At 33.9% G+C, this 24,303-nt stretch overlaps 5 protein-coding genes across 5 annotated transcripts; 3 read left to right on the top strand and 2 right to left on the bottom strand.

The window, feature by feature from the left end:
- Nucleotides 1–632: 632 nt before the first annotated feature.
- Nucleotides 633–2,999, top strand: NAEGRDRAFT_78541 (protein kinase; the record flags this gene model as incomplete). Its single annotated transcript, XM_002681218.1, has 1 exon — nucleotides 633–2,999. One exon carries the CDS (start codon nucleotides 633–635, stop codon nucleotides 2,952–2,954), a length of 2,322 nt encoding a protein of 773 aa, XP_002681264.1. The 3' UTR covers nucleotides 2,955–2,999.
- A 1,736-nt stretch (nucleotides 3,000–4,735) lies between these two features.
- NAEGRDRAFT_57108 (uncharacterized protein) lies at nucleotides 4,736–17,066 on the top strand (the record flags this gene model as incomplete). Its single annotated transcript, XM_002681217.1, has 2 exons — nucleotides 4,736–4,796; nucleotides 5,026–17,066. 2 exons carry the CDS (start codon nucleotides 4,736–4,738, stop codon nucleotides 17,052–17,054), a joined length of 12,090 nt encoding a protein of 4,029 aa, XP_002681263.1. The 3' UTR covers nucleotides 17,055–17,066.
- A 41-nt stretch (nucleotides 17,067–17,107) lies between these two features.
- NAEGRDRAFT_38010 (rho family small GTPase) lies at nucleotides 17,108–18,089 on the bottom strand. Its single transcript, XM_002681082.1, has 5 exons — nucleotides 18,017–18,089; nucleotides 17,864–17,973; nucleotides 17,757–17,801; nucleotides 17,567–17,647; nucleotides 17,108–17,472 (listed from the first exon to the last, which is right to left on the bottom strand). The coding sequence occupies exons 1-5, from the start codon at nucleotides 18,082–18,084 to the stop codon at nucleotides 17,159–17,161; spliced, it is 618 nt and encodes a 205-aa protein (XP_002681128.1). The 5' UTR covers nucleotides 18,085–18,089; the 3' UTR covers nucleotides 17,108–17,158.
- A 226-nt stretch (nucleotides 18,090–18,315) lies between these two features.
- On the top strand, nucleotides 18,316–19,053 carry NAEGRDRAFT_63729 (uncharacterized protein; the record flags this gene model as incomplete). The annotated part of the gene is made up of 1 exon (XM_002681216.1): nucleotides 18,316–19,053. One exon carries the CDS (start codon nucleotides 18,316–18,318, stop codon nucleotides 19,051–19,053), a length of 738 nt encoding a protein of 245 aa, XP_002681262.1.
- Nucleotides 19,054–20,434: 1,381 nt separating this feature from the next.
- Nucleotides 20,435–21,250, bottom strand: NAEGRDRAFT_2538 (uncharacterized protein; the record flags this gene model as incomplete). The annotated part of the gene is made up of 1 exon (XM_002681081.1): nucleotides 20,435–21,250. A coding segment is annotated over one exon (816 nt), but the record flags the coding sequence as incomplete, so codon positions are not given.
- Nucleotides 21,251–24,303: the final 3,053 nt, after the last annotated feature.

The following is a 24,303-nucleotide window of genomic DNA, read 5'->3' as shown; positions in this document are numbered from 1 at the left end:
CTTTGGAATAATGCAACACAAGCTGCTCACGCAGTAACAGCATTGAATTGCTGTCCGAGATTTCTGTGTAAATAAACGTACATAAAAATGTATTGAATTTAATTACACAATTTAACAATATTTATTCTTCACAACTTGGGTTATCAAACATTACGGAAATGTTAAAGAGCAAAAGTTTGTTGCCATTACACTTGAGTGATCAGTTTTAGCATGGGATAGATCTCGGTCCTCATTTAAGATCAGATGATTGAAGGTTGAGAGCTATTTTCGTCATCATGAAAAACAAGTGTTAATAGATAATGCAAGAACATTGTCTTCCATACTGCCTAACGCTCAACCACGTTTGCTTCTTCGCTTCTCTCGCCAACACTTCTTGTGGTTGCAAAATAATGAACCTTTTTTTTTCCAGCTCCAAATATTATTTTACATCTGTGCATTTAATTTAATGATATTTTTTGATTAAAACGTTTGCTCAATAACAAAGGTAAGGCAACAATTGTTTTCTTTGGTGGTGAGTCACTTCTGACAAGTGCTCCCAAATCTCTGCACTATTTTAGCATTGACTATCCAACAATAATAAGGAACTCAACAAATAGGAAAACATATTAATAACACTCAACCATTAAAAAAAAATGTTTCAACAGGTCAAATCAATTTTTGCTCCCAAAAGTCGATCCCGATCAGGTTCAGCTGGACCAGTATTTGGTTCTCCACCACCTACAGATTCCTATCTGGATTCAAATCATTCACCTCCATCTCTTTCTAATACTCATCACCATTTCGAAAAGAGAAGACTTTCGAATTATTCACCAGCTGCCAATAATTTATCACCATCATCCAATAATTCTCCATCCCCTTCGTCAGCAAATAACAATTCTTCTGTTGGGTCAGCAAATTCTGGCAGTAACTCGCCAATTTCTCCCAGAAGAAATGCTGTCATTCTTATAAATAATAGAAAGACCATCACTGGAAGTACAAGTTATTTGACAGGTGGCAGATTTAAAAAGGCACCACCATCTGGCCGTTTATCGAGTAGAGATGTTTATAGTAATCAAAATTTGGAAGGAAAATCTTCTTCACTATCAACATTATTGTCCAATAATGCAAATGTTCATCCATATATAATTGTTACGTTAAAATCTTGTGAAGATTTAATTCCCTGTGATAGGAATGGCAGATCCGATCCATTTTGTGTATTTCACCACCGATATTTGGAACAGGAAGATCATGATCATCAAGCAGCCCTCAAGGGATATTTGGAGGAAACAAAGAAATCGAAATGTCTCAAAAAAACACTCAATCCAATGTGGGATGAGAGTTTCTTTTTCAGTGTGAGGAATGTTGAACAGAACGGAAGTGATGAGCTATTTGTGGGAGCCATTAAGGATGAGCTGATTGTAAATGTTTGGGATTTTGACTTGTTTCAATCGAATGATTTTATGGGAAGTGTCTCGGTGCCACTCTCTCAATTGTTAAAAAATCAAACACAGAAATTCTATTTGAAATTGGAGGGTGTTCCTCATGGATTCATCTTTTTGGAAATTACAGCACAAAACTGTGGTTTGGATTTGGGTGATGAATTTTTTGCAAGTGGAGCTCCAACTTCAAATTCTACCACTCTAAGTAGTGGTAAGAGTATTCGATTTAATCAGGCTGTTGTTGATGGAACCAATGTGGAAGTTTGTGCAACAGATGTTAAAATAGGCGAGTGGAATGGATTTAAATTCGATCAATTCATGACGAATAGTAAATTATTACAAGAATTATTCCAAGAATTGGAACAGAATCCAAATAAGGACTATGAATTGATTCAACCACTGGGAGAGGGATCATATGGAATTGTATTTTCTGCACTCAAAAATCTTGGACCAGAACAGAATAGGAATGAAATGGTTGCACTCAAAAAAGTTAAAATTGATAATTTACAAAGTGCTCAAGAAATTCTCTATGAAATTGAACTTGTTCAATATTTGGACGAGGGTGAATTATCAGAGTGGCCATACATTGTACACCACAATAGCATTTTCCTTGAAAGTGTAAATAGATCGAGTAAGGAGAATGAAAATGATGAAATGACCATTTGTTTAGAGATGCCACTCTTTTCACAAGGTGATTTACAAAAATTTTTGGAATCCAAAGCAAGAAAGGGCAAGAAGATTCAAATTTCAACATTTGTATTGTACATGAAACAGTTGGCAGAGACGTTGGCACTCTTGCATCACCCAGAATTCAGATCGAGACACAATAGAAAATCACTCTCCTCTGAACCTATCGAAAATGAACAAAAAGAACCATCGAAAGAAGAAAATTCCTTCGTTTACTGTCATCGTGACATTAAACCTCAAAATATTTTCATTGCAGATGATTATCAAACATTGAAATTGGCTGATTTTTCCTTCCTGATACGTATCAATTCTGAGAAGGGTATGAGTAATGCAATAGATGGCATGAAGAATACCAAATTGTGTGGTTCTATTCCTCACATGGCTCCAGAGCTCTATCTCCAAATGAACAGCGATAGTGTGGACCCTATTTCTCCAAGTGAGGATAGAAGTGATAGTGAGAAAATTAGTGAGATGGAATTGTTACGAAAAACCGATGTCTTTTCATTAGGTGTAATTGCCTACCAGCTGTTAACTTTTGATACAAAGATTGACCACACATTCTACCAGAGAATCATGCCTGGAGGTGTCAATTTTGGAGGCAAGTTATCTAACAAGAAGAAACAAAAGGAGAAATTCAATGATTTTGTAGATGAATTGGAATTTGAAATTAGCAAAATGATTTCTGTAGCTGATAATGAGGAAGAGTATGCACTTATTGAGCCAATCAAGAATGCAATTCTTTCCTGTCTTAAATGGAATCCAAAAGAAAGAATTTCCTCATTGGAGTTGTGGGATAATTTGAGAAAGATTGAAGAATTAGTTGAAAATTTGGATACAGAACAGATTTAACAAATTCAATATCTTTCGTGGAATAAAATTACTAACCACCCTTGCATACTAAATCTTTCTCTTTTACATTTTTCGATAAATTCTTGTCAGAAAAACCTTTAAAGTGTAATTATTATCTATAATTGCAAATATGTTATCCTTGGTAATGGTTCCTCGAATTTAATCCATCAAATGTGTAATATTTGGATCTTTCATTGATTTTAACAAGGTGTAGGTGCTTCCATAACTGGTTGTTTTATCATGCAAGGCAACAAACTAGACTTAAATCTCAACTAAATAAATACATTCATTTTCAAGGGTATTTTATTGAAAGAGAATTATCTCACTATCCATGTTGATATTGATACTTTCAGTTCAAGTTTACTGCCTCACTCAATAATCATTTACTGTTGCTTACAAGCGAATCAGAAACAATTTGGTAAGGAATGTAAATTTCAGCTCCCTTGAACGTCATCCACACCAAAATAACAACACTCATAGTAATGATTAATTCCAATCAATATTCCAATTAAACATTCCTCTAATTGGATTCATCATCAGACTCTATGGCTTGCCTTTTTTCAGCAGTACTTGGCGATCTTACAATTTTACAAACGCCAGAACTACAATCATATTTATAAGAAGATGAAGATGATCCTTTTGATGATGAGGAACGAGTGAGAGCACATCCTTGTTTTTGACTATTATCAACTCCTCTAATCCAATCTATCAAAAATTCAACTCCACCAATTATCAATCAGAGAACCATTATAATTATTGTTATATTGAAGAAACGTTTTTTTTTTGTATTTTAAATTTTAATAAGTTCATATCAATTAAATATAATTTATTGTTGGTCAATAGAGGCGAAATTATTTTACCTCCATCCCACACAAGACAACATTTTGTAATGGTCCAAAGCAATCGCACGGCATCAAATTCATTGTTCCTCCAAATGAAAAATTTAATCATCATTCCTTCTGCTTCATCATGCTTGGAGGAAGAACAAGAACAAAAATAAAATCAAGCTAAAAAAAGATTCAAAGCCTTTTTGTCTTTTCTATTGGAACTTTGATCAAACTCAAAATTGCAATAGAGTTTGGAAATACTACACACAATTTATTTACACAATCAATAGAAAATTTCAAGACGGAAAAACATTAGAAGTGTTACCAATTATTCCTTTCTTAGCACGTCTATTTGATTGTATTTATTCAATTTGGATTTGTTTAATAACAAGCCTTCGAAAAGTTTCATCACCAATATCACCATCATTAAATCATCATCAGATCACTGATATGAGTGTGAAAATAAATCATCACTCTTCGGAAGAAACTAACATTGAAGAGGAGGATGAATTCTTTAATAATTTTATTGATTCATCCTTTGAGAGGAGTAAAATACTTGATCAACTCTCAAATCAAGACACAAGCGATCAATATATTCAATTGGGAAATGTTGTTGATGCTACAGATGAAGAGACAGATGTATTTGGAATGGGTCTATTATTTGTAAGTTCAATTTTATTCATTGGTCTATAATTTTCTAACTATTAAAAAGGCTGAAGAATCTGTAGTTGTAGACAAGACTGTCCTACAATCAGAAACAGGAACAGAGGTATGTTTTAAATATGAGATAAATTGTACGAAACAACAAAGTTTTTGAAAACTTTCGTTTTGCAAGTGGTTTCATCGGAAAGGTACCTTTCTGAAAGTAATGCCAATGATTTTCCATCAATCATGAAACTATTGTGCAAGTTTTTACAGAGAATGAAATGTTTTTCTTCAACCCAACATTTTGTAATGGTCCAAGTTTTGAACACATTCGTAAGACAACTCTATTCCAAAAAGTTTATTGAAAAGGGTAAGTTTGTGAGCTTTTTTCGAAACTAAACATGTTATTCCAGTTATTCAAAAAAATAGTGCTTGCTTTTTCAGCACTAAATACACACTTCTTGTATTGGCAAGATATTGTACATATGTTTTAAACGAATATGCTGACAAACCATTATCGGAAAATGTAATTCACACAATTCAATACGCTTGTAAAATTTTGAATGTAATATTGACTGGAAGAAAGACAACTGATGCAGAGAATAGATTGGAGAAAGTAATTCCAGAAAAGTTGGTTGCCTTTCCTTTTAATCTTAATGACAACAAACCTAAAGAGGAAAATTCTGAAACTATACCAAATACTGATATTATTCAACAATTATTAATCATCTCCAACGAGCAATCAGTGGATTCTAATTTTACAATCACACCAGTAATTGGAAAATTCTCAAATTCTACTCTTTCTTTTGATAAGATTGTTAAACAATCTAGGTCATACCTCATCAATAATTTACTTGTTGGAGAAAATTTATGCTACATACTGAACAAGATTTTGAGCTCTAATTATGAACAAAAGGGTGAAGTGAGTGGAGTCACATTCGAAATTATCAATCTTCTTTCAAAGCCAAATGTGAATGTCTGTAAAATAGAAACTGAATTTTTGATTGAAAAGGTAAAAGAAATCATTACAAAACAATCTGTTGGAAACTATAGTCCAGATATATTGAGATCTATTGCCACTCTCATTCTTAAAAAAACCAACACAAAAGATTCCAAACTTGCACTTGCCCACTTTTTAAACGGTATTTTCTGCATTTTTAATGAGGAGGATGGCGTTCAAAAGTCCATGGCAATCTACTCCAATTACTTGTACCTAATGGCTAATATCTATTCGTCACACTCCACTTTTAATGAAATCAAACCAGATTCTTACAATCTTCCACTAATAGTTAGCCCAATGATAGAAAAATATTTCCCTCTTAATAAGATTAAAGAAGTTGAGGAGGCTTTTACGTTTAAGAAATCATTATTGCAGGAAATTATAGTTTATGCTGAATTGTTCTCTCACGCCAATATTAACAAGGTGATTACCATTGTGGAGAAGGCTGTCGATCTCGAGTTGGGAACTCCATCCACTAATGATTTAATCACTAATTTCCTTGTTTTACTCAAAAATGGCCTCCAAGAAAACAATAAGGAGTTTAAGGATAGTTTTGTTTCCAGCTCCATTGAGAACTTGAGCAAACTTTTCAAAATTGGAGAAAATATTGGTGATCACGATACTCAAAGGGTGTTTAACAAGATTTTAGATATTTTGGCATCATCAAATTGTGATATCGCATCTTTAAACATGAGTATTATTGAGATGAAGCCACAAGTGTTAAGAATTTTTATGAAATTAGTATTGCACAACTCATCTGATAGAAAAATTTATGAATCAATATGGACAACATTTATCAAATCTTTGGAAACTGTTTCAATTTCACAAACTGGTGTTGAGGTTTGCCTATTCTTAGCTTTTAGTTTTGAGACCTTCTCTATTGAAACAAGAAAGATAATATTTTCTTCACTATTGACACAAGTGTTGAAGGAAGACTTTTTGAAAGATAGTAGGAAAACACTTCTTTCTAATATCTTGGTATTGTTTGAATACTTGTGCTTTAACTTTGAAAAGATTCCATCTTCGGCACTGCAACAACTCACATGTTTTATCAAGGGAGAGAACATTACAGTATCTAAAAATTTATTACTCCAACAATTAGACTCTAAGGATGTGGGTAATGGTATTTTTGAGTTGAACTACTCTAGTAATCAGCTTTCTTCACATGTTACGCAAATATTGTCAAAGGATAACATGGCTGAAAAGTTGATATGTGTCCTTTTTGAAGCCTTTACAAGTTATCAAGACAAAAATACTAACCACGAATGTGATTACTTTACAGATGTCTCACTCAGGTTAATTAAAACCTTGATGAAGATTGAAAATTTGAAATTTAACAAGAACAACTTTAGCAACATTTTAGCAGAGATTTTCTACCACGATAAGACTGCATCTAATGATTCTGTTGTTGAAAGAGTGTTAAAAGAGAAAAGCTTTGAAAATGTCAAGCCAATATTTTTGTCTCTCTATTCTGACAAAACATGTATGCTTCTTAAAAAGCAAATAGAGAAAAGTCCATCAAAAAAGCTTTTCGAAACAGCCTTAGATTTCTCCTTTTCATTGCTCAAGAATTTGTTGAATGATTTGTATTTGGTTTTCTCCAAGGAACTTCAAATCAATCAACTTTCTACTGAAGAAGTAGATGTATGCTTGGATATTTGCCAATCATCTCTTGCAAAGGAGGATATTGTATCATTGATCAGCTCTTTCACTTCACCTAATCTGGCCAAGATTTCAACTCTAAACGTTGGTGAGTGGTATGATGGAAAATTACAATCTCTCAAGAAAATTGTCTCCGAGTTGTCCTTGGCAGAAAGTTTCAATTCTATTCTGATACATAATGTAAAGAGTGTACATCTTTCAAGGGAGAACTCTACAGCATTTGCTTTGTATCATTCTATCAAATCAGTTATTGAATTAATTTCTTTCACAATCAATAAGGCAACTGAACAAAACATGCTCGACTTGTCTCAATTTAATTCAGAAAAAGTCGAAAGTTTATTCAATATTAGAGAACACTATACATTTAGATCAGCCTTATTGGTAGAATCAATTCTTTTCAATATTTTCAAAGATGGTTTTGTTCAGGAGTTACATATTTTCAAGAATTTTACTCTTCTTAGAATTGTTGAATCAGTCAAGAAAACCTTGTTGGTAGAAAAGAAAGTTGAAGTTGCAAAGAAGGTTTTAGCTGAAGTTTTCGAACATTTGGAAGATCAAATATTTTCTACTGATGAAAAGAAATTACAAAGCATTCAAGTATTACTTGTCGGTCAGTCAACAAGTCCAAAATATTGTGAGAACCTAAAGTTTAACTCTTCTATTTTGATGAGCTTACTAATGCAAACAGAAAATTCGGCTGAAATATTTAACCTATTGCTCTCTTTTATTGAATCAATTTTAACTAAGGTTGATCCCGAAAACAAGGAAATTTCTAAAGTATTATCTGAAACAGAAGGATTTAATACTTTTATAGAAAGTAAGGTTTTGGTTAAAGATACAAGGAAACAAATAGAGCAATTGATAAAATGCTTATCAGGAAAGGAAAATTCAAAACAACTTGTAGATGCCATTGTTTCTTCATTGATGAAAGTTTTACAGGAATGTGCATATTCTAATAGTAAGAACTTTGACGAGCTTTCCCAAGATTTATTCCCATTATTTAATTCTATCAGCAGAGGTGACAAGTTGCTTGATAGTTTTGTGGAGATTTTGGACTCACCAACTGCAAAGAAGGACGTTCATATCATTGAGTCTATTTGTACATTTTTATGCAAGTACTTGGAAAGAGATTTAGATTCTAAACGTGGTGAATCCAATCGTCAAATTTTGAAGTATCTCAAGGAAAGAACCAATAGTGAGAAGGTTTTCACCTTTGAGGGTCCAGTGATTCAATCAAATACAGAGATTGAGGAAAATATGGAGAATAATTCCTACAAAGCAAGTCATAGTTTGATTAAAACTTCTGGATTTAATGTAGACCTGGAGGATGTATCAGACAAACCAGATTCAGAAGCTACGCCTATTGAATCATCCAATGGCAATACTCTTTGTGTTAGTGACTCACTAATTGAAAAACTCATCTCCATTCTATCCGAATTGAAACAAGAGTATGAAAAGCAAACCACAGAATCAGAGAGCAAGAATTTTTCTTGGAGTCTACAAGAAGATTTTTCAGTTTCCGAGTCACAAAAAGTTTTGGCTGAAAGAGTTGCCTCTTTTGCAGCATCTTCCTTCACTGCTAATGTTACGTTCGAGAGAAGACAAGAGGTCAACATTTTTAGAAGTAAACCAATGCCAAGACATTTACTTGCTTCAAATTTGTCGAACACTATGGCCCTATCAGAACAAAGTGACATTTCCTTCATGAAAAATACGACAAATTTTGCAGATAATATGAAAAAGGACAATACCAGAAGTGATGCTGTTATTATGAATACTCATTCAGTTCCTTTCAAAGTTGTCCACATCAAGTTCAATCCAGAAAATGACAACTTTTTAGCAGTTGCAGGTATTTATGAATGTCACGTACTAGTTTTAGACTCTGAATGCAACGTTATCCAACAAATCCCTCTCTATTTGGCATGTGAAGATATGCCTACCGAGACTTATATTATTGATATTCAATGGTTGCCCGGAGAACAGTGCTTACTTTCTGTTACAACAAACCAATTTGTTAAGGTGTATGACCTGTCTTCAGACACTTTCTGTCCTACATTTAACTTTGCTGCTCAGGATGATTTGATTGCATCGAGTGTATTTGCCTCTGATCCAAATGGAATGAAGGATTTAAAGACATGTTTTGCTCTTACAAAGAAAGGTCAACTTTACTATCAAAGCTATTTCAATAGTGGTGGTGAAGCTACATTCACTGATAGTATCACAATTACAACACACAATGGCTCCTCAGAAGGAAAATATGTGTTCTATTCAGAACTTGCTCATATGTTATTTGTAAGTTATGCGGATGGTACATCTGTCGCCTTGCAACTTGATCATTTGTCTGGTAAAATTTTGTCTTGCTTGGAACTCTCCAAAGATTCTAGCTTTAAATCTCTTGGATTCTTTACTCATGTGGTGGAAGCTATTGATATGTGTGGTGTTGTTGCAGTAATGACCAGCAATTACAAATTGGTTCTATTTAACTTTTTGAAGGATAAGGTTGAATACCAAATTTTAGATACTCCAGATTCCCACACTATTCAAGGAATAACGAGTATACCACCATTCAGCAAAAACTCCTCAATTATTGGCTTATTTAGCAGTGGCGAGTTGATTAAGTATTCTGTTACCAAAGAGATCGTTCCTTGTCTTTCCCTACCACCAAAGAGTAGAATATTCAAAGAATTGAGAAAGAGACACGGTGCCAAGTCTGTAAAGAAGGTTAAACAAAAGCTTTCAAAGCCAGTGGTTACTGAAAAACCAAAAGACTTGGACAGTTTACCAATTGATACAGAAACAAGTGAGGATATTACCTCTAAATGCACTTTTGAAGGGGAAAAGGTCAATGATATTGGATTGGATTCTTTTAAAGATTCATTAGATGAAAATAACACTCTCTTCGTGCAAGGTAGCAATTTAAAATTCAAAGTTAAAAAGCCAGATGATTATGTCTTTACTCACATCCAAGTATTAGTAGGAAAATCTAACAAAAACTCTATTCCATATTCCATCCTTATGAATAGTCATACAATAGAGACTGAAGTTGATACTGAAAAGTGGTACACTATTATTCTCACAAACCAAGAGGCTTTAGATTTGTCAGAGTTGGAGATTGAATTTTCAACAGTACATGGTGGGTCAAACGAACCTGCAATAGATTCCATCAAAATATTTGGTACTTTTTCATCTACATTTAGATTTAATTATAGCAAAAAGAAGTTAGAGCCAAAGATTGTGGAGGAAACAAGCATGCACCATGAAGAAAAGCTATCCTTCTCTTCAGAAGAAATATCTATGATATACTTCTTGAACAGAACTATTTCTGACTACTTCCAAAAGAATGGTATTGAAACCAAATTATCCAAGACTAATATTTTCTCCATTATGGCAGAATGTCTAATGATACCAAAGTTTGAAGAGGTTAAAGACTATTTGATTTCTACTATGATTTCTCTTTGTGATGAACCAAAATCTTTCGTTACTTCCAAAACAGCAGTTGAGTTAAAATATATTTCAAAGAAGAAATTACAAGAGATGGACTCCTTCAAGATTGATATTGTAATTTCTAAATATTTGGAGGCAATAGAATTTGATTATGAGCAAGTTTTTGACCAAATCAAGTCCGAAGTTGACTTTAAGAAAACACTCTATTCACTGATAGAAAAAAACAAATTCGATGGAAACTTGAATCATGACAATTTAATCAAACTGTATAGCTCAATTCTCTTTATTGAATTTTACAAGGAATCAGGATCTTTAGATCAAATTTCTAAATTCCTATTGGACGATGATGAGGCAGTGCGTACAAGCTGCTCTACCTCTTTGGCAAGCATGATGACTTTCAGCAATGTTCCAAATGACAAAGTACAAATTTTCACTACCTATTTGGTGGACCTTACAGAAAAGACACACGACTCTCTTTCATTGCTAAATATTCTTCAACTTGTTTCTGTATCAATTCTTAAATACTGTTCGAATTTGAAAGAAGATGAGTATGAAACAAGTATTTCAACATTTATTCGCTCATTAGCATTTAATTTTACAGACTTGTTGAATAATCTCGCCATGAAAAGCCCAGCAAGCGAGAAGAGAACACTCATCATGGCCATGCTTGCCTCTCTTCTTTCTACCTCCTCTGATTCCAAGTTTGTTCCTTCACTTAGAAAAGAAATTTGTAATTTATTGACAGAGTCAATTCCTGAATTGCATACATCCATGGTGTCTGTTTGCGATGATATGTTAGCATTGTTTGTTCCAGGAAATCAAGCTGACTTTGAGGATATCATGGGAGGCTTACTGAGAAGCCAAAAAGAAATTCCTACCAGATTATTCTCTCCAATATTCTCATTGGCATACCTGGAAGAAAATAAGTCTGATGTATTTGCATCCTATCCCAAGATAGTTTTACAAGTTGTATTGAGACTATTCAAACATGTTATTAATGTAATACCAGTAATTGAAGCAGACAAACAAAAATGGAGTAACTTTTTCTCAAACATTGCTCTAGACGAAACTCCATTCATCAGATCAATTGGAAAATACAATCTTCTTTTGATTTGTGGAAGTGAGCAATTCTACAACAAACTCATGGATGAAAAATTATTCAAGTCCAAGCTGTCAGACTTTGTCAATGGTTCCGATCCTGTCTCTGTTTGGTCACCAGAAAAGGCAAGAAGATTAGTAGTTAAAGTCAACGATATTATGGATAGTGTCAAGGCAAGACCAGAAAATTGGATCAACTTCTGCATGGAACATGAAAATGTTTTGCCTGCCTTGTTCGAGTTTTCATTCTTATTGGATGAGAGCGTTACTATTCCTCTCCTTTTACTGAACATGTCTTTTGTATCAGACAATGACTCTACTCTACAAAAACTTTCTTCTCTGATCACTACTCACTCTGCAAAGACGTTAAATAAGTTTGTAGATTTTATTTTCAATGGAGAAACAAACACAATCAGAGCAGAAGCTGCCCACCTAATGTCAAAACTTGTACAATTCAGTGTCAAGTACAAGGAGATGCTTTTTAACATCATCGTAAAGAGAGTTCAATCCTTGCCATACTACGGTAAGAAGGGTAAAGAATTTTTGAACAACCTATTGATTCCAATCTATGACCACTATCCAGAAAAGAAGCAATTAATTGCTGATGAATTGGCCAAGTGTTTACAATCACAAAATGGATTGATTTGTAACCATCCTAATTCTTACATTTATGATACCATTCAACAATATATTTCTGTTGAACCTTCTGGTTATTACTTGGAAACAACTCCTTGTTTGGTCTGTAGTGATCCTGAACTTGACTTCAAGGAACTCAATTTACAAGATATTATCCAAGGTCAAAAACAATCCCATTCATCTCACTACTACAAGCTTTCTAATTCTTACACAATAGAATCAATGTCAATTGACATAAGTGATTTTAAGAGATCCAAAATGATTAGAACAGTGGAAATTTATTTCAACAATAACCAAGCACTGGACGCCAATGATTTACCTAAAAACTCAACAGTTTGGCAAAGGGCTGGTACAATGAATGTTGCAAAAGGAGAGCAATCTGCCACATTAACTTTTAGTGTTCCAGTTACATGTTGCAACCTATTGGTTGAATTTTCAAGCTTTTACTTTGATTTGGCTTCTATGGATGCACTCTTTTGTGATTCTTGTGGAATTGCTGTCTATGACAAGTATGGACTTTGTCTTTCATGTGGTGAAAATGTATTTTCATGCAGTAATTGTAGGGGAATTAATTATGATAACTTGGACGCATTCATTTGTTCCACTTGTGGTACTTGCAAGTTTGCCACTTTTGCCTTCTCTTTGAGTGCCAAACAAGTATTCATTGGAGACAAGATTAGAAATGAAGATGATTGCAAAAAGTCCTTACAGATCATTGACAACCAACTCAATTCAAGTGAAGCTAAACTTTCTGCTTTGAAGACCAAGAGTTCTGAGATTAAATCTCTGCTTGTAAAGTTAAAGACAGGAGATTATGGGGAACAAAAGCTCTCCGAAGTTATTTCCTCTCTCCAAGATGTTTATAACAATGAAACAAAGACTCTCCATGGTGGGCTGTCACATTGCCAAAAGCTAATGCTCACAACAAGAAAGCATTTGAGAGAATACATTTCTGCAAACAGACAATCAGACAAGAAGTATTACCATGAAAGCACAAGTTCACAATCTTCTAATCAGTTCGAAAATAAGTGTTATGGTTGTGCAAATAACTTTGTTTCCAATGTTATGGACTTTTTCTTAACAGTTAAAGACAATAACGACGTAAATTTCAATGACAATTTAGTTGAAGAACTATTCAAGAATATTAGTAGAGGAGGATTGAAAGAAAAATCATTTAAATTGCTAACTTGTCTATCCTTTGGAAATGAGCAAGTCAGCGAAAAAGTTAATTCCAAACTCAAAGAACAAATTGTCAAGTACTGCCGAAAGACTTTAAAGGGCTACGATGTAACCTCTCAATTGGTAGCACTTACTGAACTTTTGAAAAGAACTTTTGATGAAAAAGATCCATTCTTTAACAATAGAATCCAATTATTGTTTGAGGTTTTATTAGAGACCTCCAAGTTCAGCTCTTCCGTTATTATTTGTGAAGAAATGATCAAACCATGCTTGATTATTCTTCAAAAGTTTATTTCTTACGGAAATTCAAAACCATCCTCAGAACACAGCACTACCGATCAAACAGTAGTACCAATGAGAGGATTACACTTTGGATATCATCAAGTTAAGGAAGGAGAAATGACTTTCGAAATGTTCAAGAATAATCAAATTCCAAAGAAGTTGCCAAGAAATGACTTTGATATTCTAGGTAGAGAATTCCTTTCCAATACTCTCCTTAACCTTTCCTCAAATACTGTGAGAGAATTGACATTGCAAATATTACAATCCCTTTGTTTAGACAACTCACACAAACAAATTGGTATTCTCCAAGCTCTTACTGCTCTATTATCTGAAGCTATGAAACGAGGTGAGGTATCTTCATGCTTCTTTAAACTTTTCAATGAATTGGTCAAACAGGAAGAGAGAAAGACATTACTTTCAAGTAAGGGCTTCTTGAGCTTTGTTTGCAAGTTGCTCAAGAAGGAAGTGAGCTACATACACAAACTTGAAAATTCAAACACAAATCAAAGTCAAGATCTTTCTACTGGCTCCAGTCTATACTTTTTGGTTTCTCTCCTCTCTGAATTCTTAATAATTCCAGAAATATTGACAGAATTCAAGACAAACGAACAACATATTAGCACAGTTTTAGGAAGTTTCCTCTCACTCAAATCTCTTGTTGTTCAAAAAACAAAGGCAACAACTGACAGTTATGAAATGCTCAAGTCACTCACTGAAAAACTTCAAGATACAGAAGATGACAAGAAATTGTTTATTGCTGCTTGTGTTGATACTCTCAAACTTTACAGTGATAACAGAACAGCCTTATTTGTTTTTGAAAAATTGAATAATATTATTCAACCAATCAAGGAGGAACCTGTTTTCAAGTTGAAACTTGTTCGTGCAGCAAGCCAGGAATTCTACTTCCAAGGAAGACTGTCAAGACAAACATGGAATTCTGTAGACTTTAAGAATAGTTCTGGAGGACCAGCTTTAATGTCAGATGTAAAGGATAAGATTTGTGAGGAACTCTCCATTCATTCAGATATTCCATTCGAACTTTTGGTGAATAACAAGATTATTGCTCTCAACTTACCAGTTACAAGAGTTTACGAAAAGGTCTGGCTCACAAGAAATATGGAAGGTAGCACTCCAAATGCTCCTATGGAAGTTATTTACAGATTCCAAGGTATTGATGAAGCATCAGAAGATAATGTGGATACTCTCCCAAGTGAAGATGATTCTATCAATATTGCCCAAAGATGTAAGATTACAGGAATTATTTCCAAGTATGGAGGTATTGAAGTTATGGTTTCTTATTTAAGATCAATTACAGATTTTAGCTCTGATAAGAGCTTGGCCAAGAATCTTCTGCAATTCATGCAATACTGTACTAATGTCAAGTTGAATAGAAGAAGATTTTTAATGATAGATTCTGTTGAATGCCTACTTTCCAAGTGCAAATATGTTTTCCAACATGGTGATTTGGCAGAAATTGCAGAACTATTACTCCTCGTAATAAGACCTCTCATCAAGGAGGCTACCAAGATGAGTCATGAAACACCAGCAAGTCCTTTGAGTAGTCCTCTTAGCCCTATCTCTGCTGACATTTTCAACGTTGATTCATCAGACTTATCACCAATGTCACCAAATATTATTGGAAAATCAGACAAGTACAAGATTAGTAATGAGGAAATATTGGAACAATTGAAAATGTTCTTGGAACGATTGCCAGTTTGCAGCACCAAGATTGTTGGAGCAGTCCAATCCATATTACCTTTCTTAACCTATGGTTTGGAGGAGCCAATGAATTACCTAATTCAATATTTTGAGCCATATCTCAAGTTTGAAACATTTGAAAATACTACCAAGCAAAAGTTCTATCTCGACTCATTTGTGAATGTAGTTACCAGCATTCCAAACGATTTTGCAGGTAATAATCTTAAAACTCAAATACTTCAAAGGGGTATCACCAAGTTAGCTCTGGACTTTGTTTTGAATCACTTTGGAGAATCTCAAGATTGGAAATCATCACTGTCTTTACCAGCACTTCCTTATGCACTTAACTTGCTGCAAGGATTGGTTACGTTCCACTCTCCAACTCATAATCTGCTCAACAGTGAACCACTCTTTAGAATTCTACACAAGATTGAAGAAAATACCGAGGAAAAGATGATTGCAACATATGCTGAATCACTTCTCAATAGTATTGCAGAAGGATCCTCTCAATCCAAGTCTATCATCAGTAACATTAGAAAGAGTACTAAAGAGGAAAAGAAGAAGAAAGCCATGTCTAAACGTGAAAAGACTCTCAAGCAATTGAAACAACCAAAGATTACATTTAATTTTGATGAGGCAGAAGAGGAAGACAAGGGTATTTTGTGTTCTGTTTGTGGTGATGGTAATAGCTTCAAGCCAGAAGAAGTTTTGGGAACCTACATGTTCTGCAAGCACTGTTATCTTTCAGATAACTCTAGTGCCATCTCCTCAGTTACACAATTTAATACTATTCACTCATCTTGTCACACTCTTGCTGTTACCGCTGACCAGAATAGAAATCCACCAAAGACAGAATGGGAAGGTGCTCAAATCAGAAATTCTTTCACCAAATGTAACGCCCTTTTCCCATTCAAGGGTCCAAAGACTTCAGCAAGCAATTATTCCAATGCTGTTCAAAAGTACGTATCAGATTTGTCACTCGTAAAGAATACTGGAAGAGAGTCTTTTGATCTCCTCTCTCACGACTTGATGTTATTGTTAAACAAGTTTGCTAAAGAAGAATCATTCTCAAAGGATTCTGGAGGTGGTAGTGCTATTCACCAAGTTAAATTGATTCCTTTCATGATTCAAATGGGTATCTACATTTTGGATACTCTCAACAAGAACAGAGAAACACAAGAAACATTATTGACAAGCTTTTTGAGCACGGACATGGAGACAACACTTGAATTGGAAAATATTAGCTACAATGCCATATTATCTCTCTATTTGATGACTCTAGAAGAATGGAACCATTATAAGAAAATTGTTATTGAAAGAGTTGTATCAACCATTAAGAATACCACAAGTGGTTCTGAAGAAGAAAAGTTCAATGCACAAAGACCTGCCCTGATATTTGTTGCTCTAATTGATGCATTCCAAAACCATTTAAAGTCTCCATCAGGCTTGCCAATTAAGGAATCAATCAAACATGCCAGCACTGAAGAATGGATTGTCAAATTGTCCAAGAAATTGGAATCTATTGATCAGGAAGCATTATCCAAGCTTGAAGGCATTGCAACTCTCTACACTACCCAATTATTGAAATTCACCAGTGTTGAACAATTTGAACAAATCGTTTTCAAATAAACATCTTTTAACAGTTTATTAAGAGACCAATAAAAAAAGTTGGTAAATTCAATGAAATTGAATTTGGAATTTATTATTTTACAAAATGGTAAAGTTTCAAATATTTACATCATTAAACATCCACCTTTCTTATCATCATCCTTCTTTTGATTGGATTTCTGATTATTCGATGAAGCATTCTTTGGTTTAATGCCCACAGATTCAGGATCCAATTTAATTTGAGCACACAATTGGAAAATTTCCTCAATACCCTTATGTTGTTTGGCAGATGATTCTCTATAACAGACAGCTCCAATCTTTTCCTTGAAAGCTTCTCCTTGTTCGGATGTAATACATTCTTTACCCTTGACTGGATCCTCTCTCAAGTCACATTTGAGTGCAACAAGTACAATTGGTGTATCAGGACAATAGTGACGAACTATTATAATGTAATGAGTTTGTTGAATCGAATTTGATTCATGTTTTTGAATATTTTGTTGGTTGGTTCGATGAAATTATTAATAGAAACTAACCTTCTTTTATCCACTTGACAGGAATATTTTCCAAACTTGTCGTACTACTAACATCAAAACCAATAAGAAACACACTTGTATCTAATCAGAAACAACAATGAAAAACAACAAATATTAATTAAAAAAACGGAAATTTTCGAAAATTAGATGAAAAAAGGTCAAAAATTAAAATATTTCCGTGAGTACAAACCTGAGTATGAAAGATGTCGGAGTTCATCAAAGTCTTCTTGACCAGCTGTTATTGTAATAATTAAATAGTTTAAATGTTGAGTTGTTACAATAAATAATATTACTAACCTGTATCCCAAAGTGTCAATCCGACTGTACGACCATTATAAGTTGTTTCCGTTACAAAGTTATCAACAACTGTTGGGTTATAATCTTCAGGAAAGATATGGTTTACTCCACTTTATTCGAAACTATAAGAAACTAGTCTAAAGTTATACATACGACAAGAGAAAGTTTGTTTTTCCAATAGCACCGTCTCCAACTATCACTACTTTAGTATCACTAGACATTTTTTTTAATTATTGTTTGACAGGAAACATTTGTGAAAGCTAGACTTGTTGCTGCCGAAAATATCACAACTCTATTTGAAATGAAAATTTGACAATTGGAAGTTGTTACTTGTGCTCTTACTTCAATTTGATGTTGTTTCATCATCTGTGATGGATATTGAATCATCAGCTAATTTTTCCAAATCAGCAATATTTAATAATTATTTAATAATATACAATTTAAAAAACAAAATGCCTCCAAAAGCAAACTCGGATCATGCAGATGCAGAGGCAGTATTGAAAAAATATGTTGATGAATTGAATGAACAATCGGAACAAGTTGCAATACAAACCGGAACCTCTTCATCCTCCTCAACACTTGCCAAATATTTGAGTGCAGCACCAAAGTTTAAAAAGAGTGGTGTACAGATGGGAAGCATAACAATAGCAGCAGCATCAAATGATGGTGAGAAGGTACTAGTATCATCGGCGCTGATGAATGAAAAGAATTCAAGTTCGGAACAATCATTGATTTATCAACCAAAATTAATGATGGGCAATTTGAATACTAATAATTTAAATAATTTAAATAATAATGTAAATAATAATTCTACAGAAAGGAATAATACACCAATGGAAAAGAAGAGGAAAATGAATGATTTTCTTGATGAAATTTCCAATAAGAATATGCCTAAAAAGACCAAAAAGAATGGTTATTTGAAAATATCAAATGTTAGAATTTCATTAGAGGAAATAGAGGATGAATTTTCGAGGTTTGGAAGTGTTGATCAATGTTTTGGATCTCATGATAGTGAAAATATTTTCTATTTGGAAATGAAAAGGTATGATGCAGAGTGTGCCATGCATGCAATGCAAAAGAGAAGATTTGGAGGAGAACCAATTAATATTCAATGGTGTACAAATAGTGAAATTGAAAAGAATTGTAAGTTTTTCAAAGTGTTAGAAATATGTAACTTTATCTCGAAATGAATACAGTCAATACAGAATTTACCGAGGAAATGTCCAATAATTTAATCAAACTGTTACAAAATATTGATACAAAACGAAATTCAATAATGAACTTGATGGGATTTTGTTTGGATTATTCAAATCATGCAGAGACAATTATAGACATGGTCATAAAACAAGTATTCTCTGCAGCTAAAAAAACCAGTAATCCAATTCAGAAACTTGCATGCATTTATGTGTTCAATGATTTACTCCACAATCCTTCACATTCAGCCAACTATTTAAATTTACTTCAAGATCGAATGATTGGAATTTTGCAAGCAACTTTAGCTATCAATAATAAGGAAATCAAAGAAAAGGTTGGAATTGTACTGAAATTATGGAAGGATAAGACCTTCTTTTCAGAGACAAAAATTCAAGGATGGATTGACATATTATCGTAATTTTTGAACTATTTATGTAATGCATGGCCTTCATCTTTGATATGTTGGAATAAAGAATTTCTGGTGGTAAATTCTTCACCACAAACATTACACTTGAGTGAAGTGTCCTTCTTTTCCTTTTTATCCTTGGCTCTACGCTTCTTCTTATCCTTCTTTCCACCCGTTTCAACTTCATCAGCAACATTTTCTGTTGTATCTTGTTCAGTGGTTTCTTCAGTTGGTTGTTGCTCCTCTTGTTGAACTGTTTCAGAATTGCTACTGCTTGCTTTTGGTTCCGTTGACTTGCTTGAAGTTGGCTTAGTGGAAGGAGTGTTTGCCTTGTTTGTCTTTGCTGGTTCAGCATTCTTCTTAGTGGTTGACTTTGGAACAAAATCATCATCGCTATCGTCTCCCTTCTTTTTCTTTCCTGACTTTTTCTTTGAGGATGATTTAGTCTTTTCCTGTTGTTTTGATTGTTCGATAGATTCTTTGAGAATTTCAATTTGTTCACGATCCAAATAGACAATACCCTTCTTGAGCTTCTTTTGCTTCTTTTTGTCCTTCTTTGATTTCTTATCACCGAAAAAGTTGTCATCGTCATCATTTTGTGCTTCCTCTGCATTTTCTGCTGGTTTTTGTTCTGAACTTGTTGGTTTCTTGTTATCCTCTTCCTCAATAACTAATTCTTCCTCTTCAGCAGTTGCTGCTGCAGGTTTTTCTTCATTTTCCTGCTCTCCACTTGGTTGTTCTTCCTCTTCGTTATCCTCCTCTTCAACAACTTGTTTCTTTCCATTCTTATTATTCTTCTTCTTGGTGTCACTAACATAGAAATTATCATATAAATTCTCAACCTCATCAAGAGCATCCTGAGCTCGATTATATTCTTCCTCATCTGAAAAATCATCATGAACATCAGCATCATCATCTGAAAATTCATCATTCAACAATTGTTGTCTGAGTCTTTCCTTTTCAGCCAAATATTCCTTCTTTAACTTTTCTTGTAAAAGTCTATCTTCTTCCTTCTTTTTTTCAATTTCATCTTGCATCTTTTTTCTTCTCTTCATTTCGGCTTTAACTCTTGGATCGTCTGCCTTAACCTTCTTCAGTAAATGCTTAACCAAATCATTATATTCCTTTCTAGCTTTGTTTCTTTCCATTTCATTTTCCTTCTCAATTTGTCTTCTAATATATCTATTCTCTGCATCCGATAATCTATACTTATCCTTCCAAGCAAAAGATCTCTTTGTACTATAAGTTGACCAATAGGTATAGAATTTGTTAACCTGTTCGAATGATGAATTTTCATCTCCAAATGAAGGACTTTGAATATTAGCATTATTACTTGAACTTCCACCAACTTTTTTCGATGATTTATATTCTTCATCTTCCTTGAGAATGGTATCAAAAACTGTTTGATAAATCTTGAAGAAATTGTCCTTATCATTGCTATTAAATGTTGTGTAACATGATGATGATAAATAACTCCACAAATTCAATTGATCAGGTTCTCTGTCCACATCATCATCACAAGCTCCGGATTTAGCTGCTGCCATACCTCCCTTCATGATGATGTGTTTATTCTCATCATACCATGCTCTTTCGTTATCATCAAAGAGTGTTTCGTAGGCATCTTGAATTTCTTTAAATTTATGTGTGGCTTCTTCTTGATTATCCAAGTTACGATCCGGATGCCACACTAAAGCTTGCTTCTTGTAGGCTTTTCTAATTTCTTCCTTCGTAGCTTCCTTCGTCACTCCGAGAACTTCATAGTAATCACGAAATTGTGTCTTGCTCATTTTTTTATGGTGTTCAATCTTTGGTTTGAATTGTAATGAATTAAACATTTTAGAATATATTAATTTAATAATATTATTAAATTGAAATGTATTGTTAATAAATAGTTGGGTAGTTGGTTAATAATGAATGTTAAATAATCTTAGAGGTGTTGTCTAGATGGTACAGAGGGAAATATTTACAGGAGTTGTTGTTTGAGAATGTGAAGAGATGGTTTCTTCAGTGAGCTCATAATTTCTTCATATTCAGAGGCAGAGACAAACGTTAATGGAACTGAAAAGTCCATATCTGATGAGGTGTCAATATCTTTTTGCTTTTTGATAATTTCTTCCTCACCCTTCCTCTTTTCCTTGTCAATGAAATCTGAAATGGCTCGTTTCAGTTGCTCAATCTTTTGAATTAACAATCTAATTTCAGTATCCTTCGTTTCTTTTAGGTTTCTGATCTCATCTTCCAATTCTCTTATTCTTAATTCTCTTTGTTTCTTATCAGAATCCATTGATTTGGCCATATCGTTCAAATCAGAATTCATCTCAGTAATTTCCTCATCCTTTCTTTCGTTTTCGTCTTTCAACTCTTTGAGCAACTCTTCCAACTCTGCTATTTTCTTGTCCTTCTCCTTTTCTCTCTTTTGGAATTCTTGAGCCATCTCCACAGTTTTTTTCTTCAATGTACACACAGATGCAACTAGACGCTTATTTTCGTCTTGGGTTAGTGTTAGAGATGCTTTCTGCTCCTTGATCAATTGATCTTTTCTCAAAGAGCATTTCTGGAACTTTTTCAATTTTTCTTCATATTCATTAGTGTCCTTCACTTTGGAGCTCAATTCAGTTGCTTTCTTTTGTTCATTTTCCTTTTCTTTCTTTAAACTATCAATAGTGTTGTTTTTTCCTGCAACTTCATCCTCTTTCTGTTTGAGAGCTCTCTTCAAATTGGCAACAGAAATGTTCCTATAAAAACAGTAAACAATCAATTTGAGTTCATGCATTAAAACTTACAATTTCTTAGACTCTTCATTGAGTTGGTCAATCTTTTCAACATAATCTTTAACCATATCCTTGTCCATCTTATTTAACTTTTGAGTTTCGGCCAATTGTTTGTTCACATTTTTGATTTTATCCTTCAAATCATCAATAGTATCCTCTGCATGGGATAGCTTTAGCAGGAGCTCTTTTATCTTATCGTTGGCTTCCCTCAAGTCTTGTTGATAGGAGATGGCTTCCTTCTTATTTTCTTTCTTTCTATCAGAGAGCTGTCTAGAAGTTGTTCTTATTTGCTCCTTCTTTTCCAGCAATTCGGTTTCAGTTTCGGCAACTCGTTGAACAAAACTCAAATTTTGGTTCTTCAAAACTTCATATTCATCCCTGAGAGCATTGTATTGAGATTGAAGTTTTGTAAAATGAGTCAATTGAACCTTGAGAGCAGCAACTTCTTGATGATATTCTCCAATTTGAGATACTGTAGTTTCGTGCTCCTCTTTGACGAGGTAATATTTGGTTACAATCTCATTATGCTCTTCCTTCTTTTTTGCCATATCAGCTTCCAACTCTTTTGTGAGAAGTCCATAGTGTTCAATCTCATCCTGTTTCTTTTTAAGCTGAGATTTGTAATAACCCAGCTCTTCCTCCAATGTTCCAATTGCCTTTTGAAAATTGGAATTGTTTTGAGCCCTTTCGGATTGAAGATCATCAATGTATTTCCTAGCTTCTTGTAATTGTTGAGTGAGCTCGGTATTTTGTTGTTTTGTCTTTTCCAAATGTAATTTGTATGAACCTAGTTTTTCCTCAACTAATGGAAGCTTACGTGCTTCAAATCCTAGTACTTCCAATTTTTTGCTCTGCTCCGAAGTTTGGGCTAAAAGTCTCTGAGTATTGAATTGTTCCTGTTTCAAATTTTCGAGGGTTTTCTGTCCTTCTTCTACCATCTTTTTGTATCTATTGACTTCTGCTTGAAGCAATGCTTTTTCTTCATTTTCGCATTCCTTTCTCTTTAACTCTAACACTAATTTACCCTGAATGTAGGCCACTTGGGTTTGCAATTCAGAAACCTTTTGTTTGTGTTGTGACAATTCAAGGGAAGTTTGGTCTGGTTGGTTCTTTGCTCTTTCAAACTCGTTAATCTTTTCCTTCAATTCCTTATTCTCGTTCCTATAGTTTTTGAGGCTGGATTTCATTTGTTTTCTCTCCTTTAGCAGGGCCTCCTTATGTTGTGTTTCGAGTTCTAGTTTCTTAAGTGTCAGCTTGAATTCTTCGGGAAGGGAACTACTCAGCAGCCCTCGGTCTCTATCTTCCACTATTCGCTTTGTTTCAAGTAATCGATATTGTACTTCAGAAGCTAATTTATTGCTCTCATTCAATTCCTTCTCCAAATCTCTTATCCTAGAATCCTTATCATGTATCAAATCCATCAATTGAGTAATTTCCTCCTTTCTATTAAACAAGATAGCAAATTATTAATTAAATTTATACTTGTAAACACATACGTTAAGGCTGGAGATGCATTAATATGATAATGATGATGATCAAACCCCATTACTTCGGGTTGCTGTTGTTGTTGTTGATTTTGTTGCTGATGACCTCCTCCTGATGACAGAGGTGATGAGGAGGATGATGAGGACATCGTTTTGAGATTTTCTTTTTGAAAAATGTATGAAAAATTGGCGGGAAGATTTTGGCGCTCACTGAAAATTAAATATTAAGATGGAATTCATCATGACTACCAGATATCCTCCATTTTGCAATTCAAAGAATAACATTTAATGAAAGTTAGCCAATTCAACTAAAGAATTGTGTTTTTTATTAGTGGAGCGTCACAAACAGAAAGGAAACTATTGTATGTTCTTTGTATTCTTACTTTGCATGTTCTTGCAATGAGAACAATCACACTTTTCGCATGTACAAACTCCTTTCTCTTCACAAGGACATTGTTGATTGTGAGCAACTTTGGAGCAATGAGGACAAGGCATGGTTTAAAAGAGATGTTTATAAGAGTTTTGATTGAGTTTTTTTGGTTTAGTTTAAAAACCAATCTTTAAGATTTTAAACTATTGCATTTT

This window comes from Naegleria gruberi (genome assembly GCF_000004985.1).
Source record: "Naegleria gruberi genomic scaffold NAEGRscaffold_7, whole genome shotgun sequence".
In the NCBI taxonomy this organism is placed as follows: Eukaryota; Heterolobosea; class Eutetramitea; order Acrasida; family Naegleriidae; genus Naegleria; species Naegleria gruberi.
Note: the sequence above shows the minus strand (reverse complement) of the source record. Positions and strands in the feature narration are given on the sequence as shown.

What these genes read in the sequence shown, in the direction of transcription:
- NAEGRDRAFT_38010 (XM_002681082.1), bottom strand. Translation starts at nt 18,084, where the DNA reads ATGTCTAGTGATACTAAAGTAGTGATAGTTGGAGACGGTGCTATTGGA. An exon ending in ATTGACACTTTGGGATACAG is followed by an intron (nt 17,802 to 17,863) that starts GTTAGTAATATT and finishes TTACAATAACAG; the next exon opens with CTGGTCAAGAAGACTTTGAT. An exon ending in CCGACATCTTTCATACTCAG is followed by an intron (nt 17,648 to 17,756) that starts GTTTGTACTCAC and finishes GTTTCTGATTAG; the next exon opens with ATACAAGTGTGTTTCTTATT.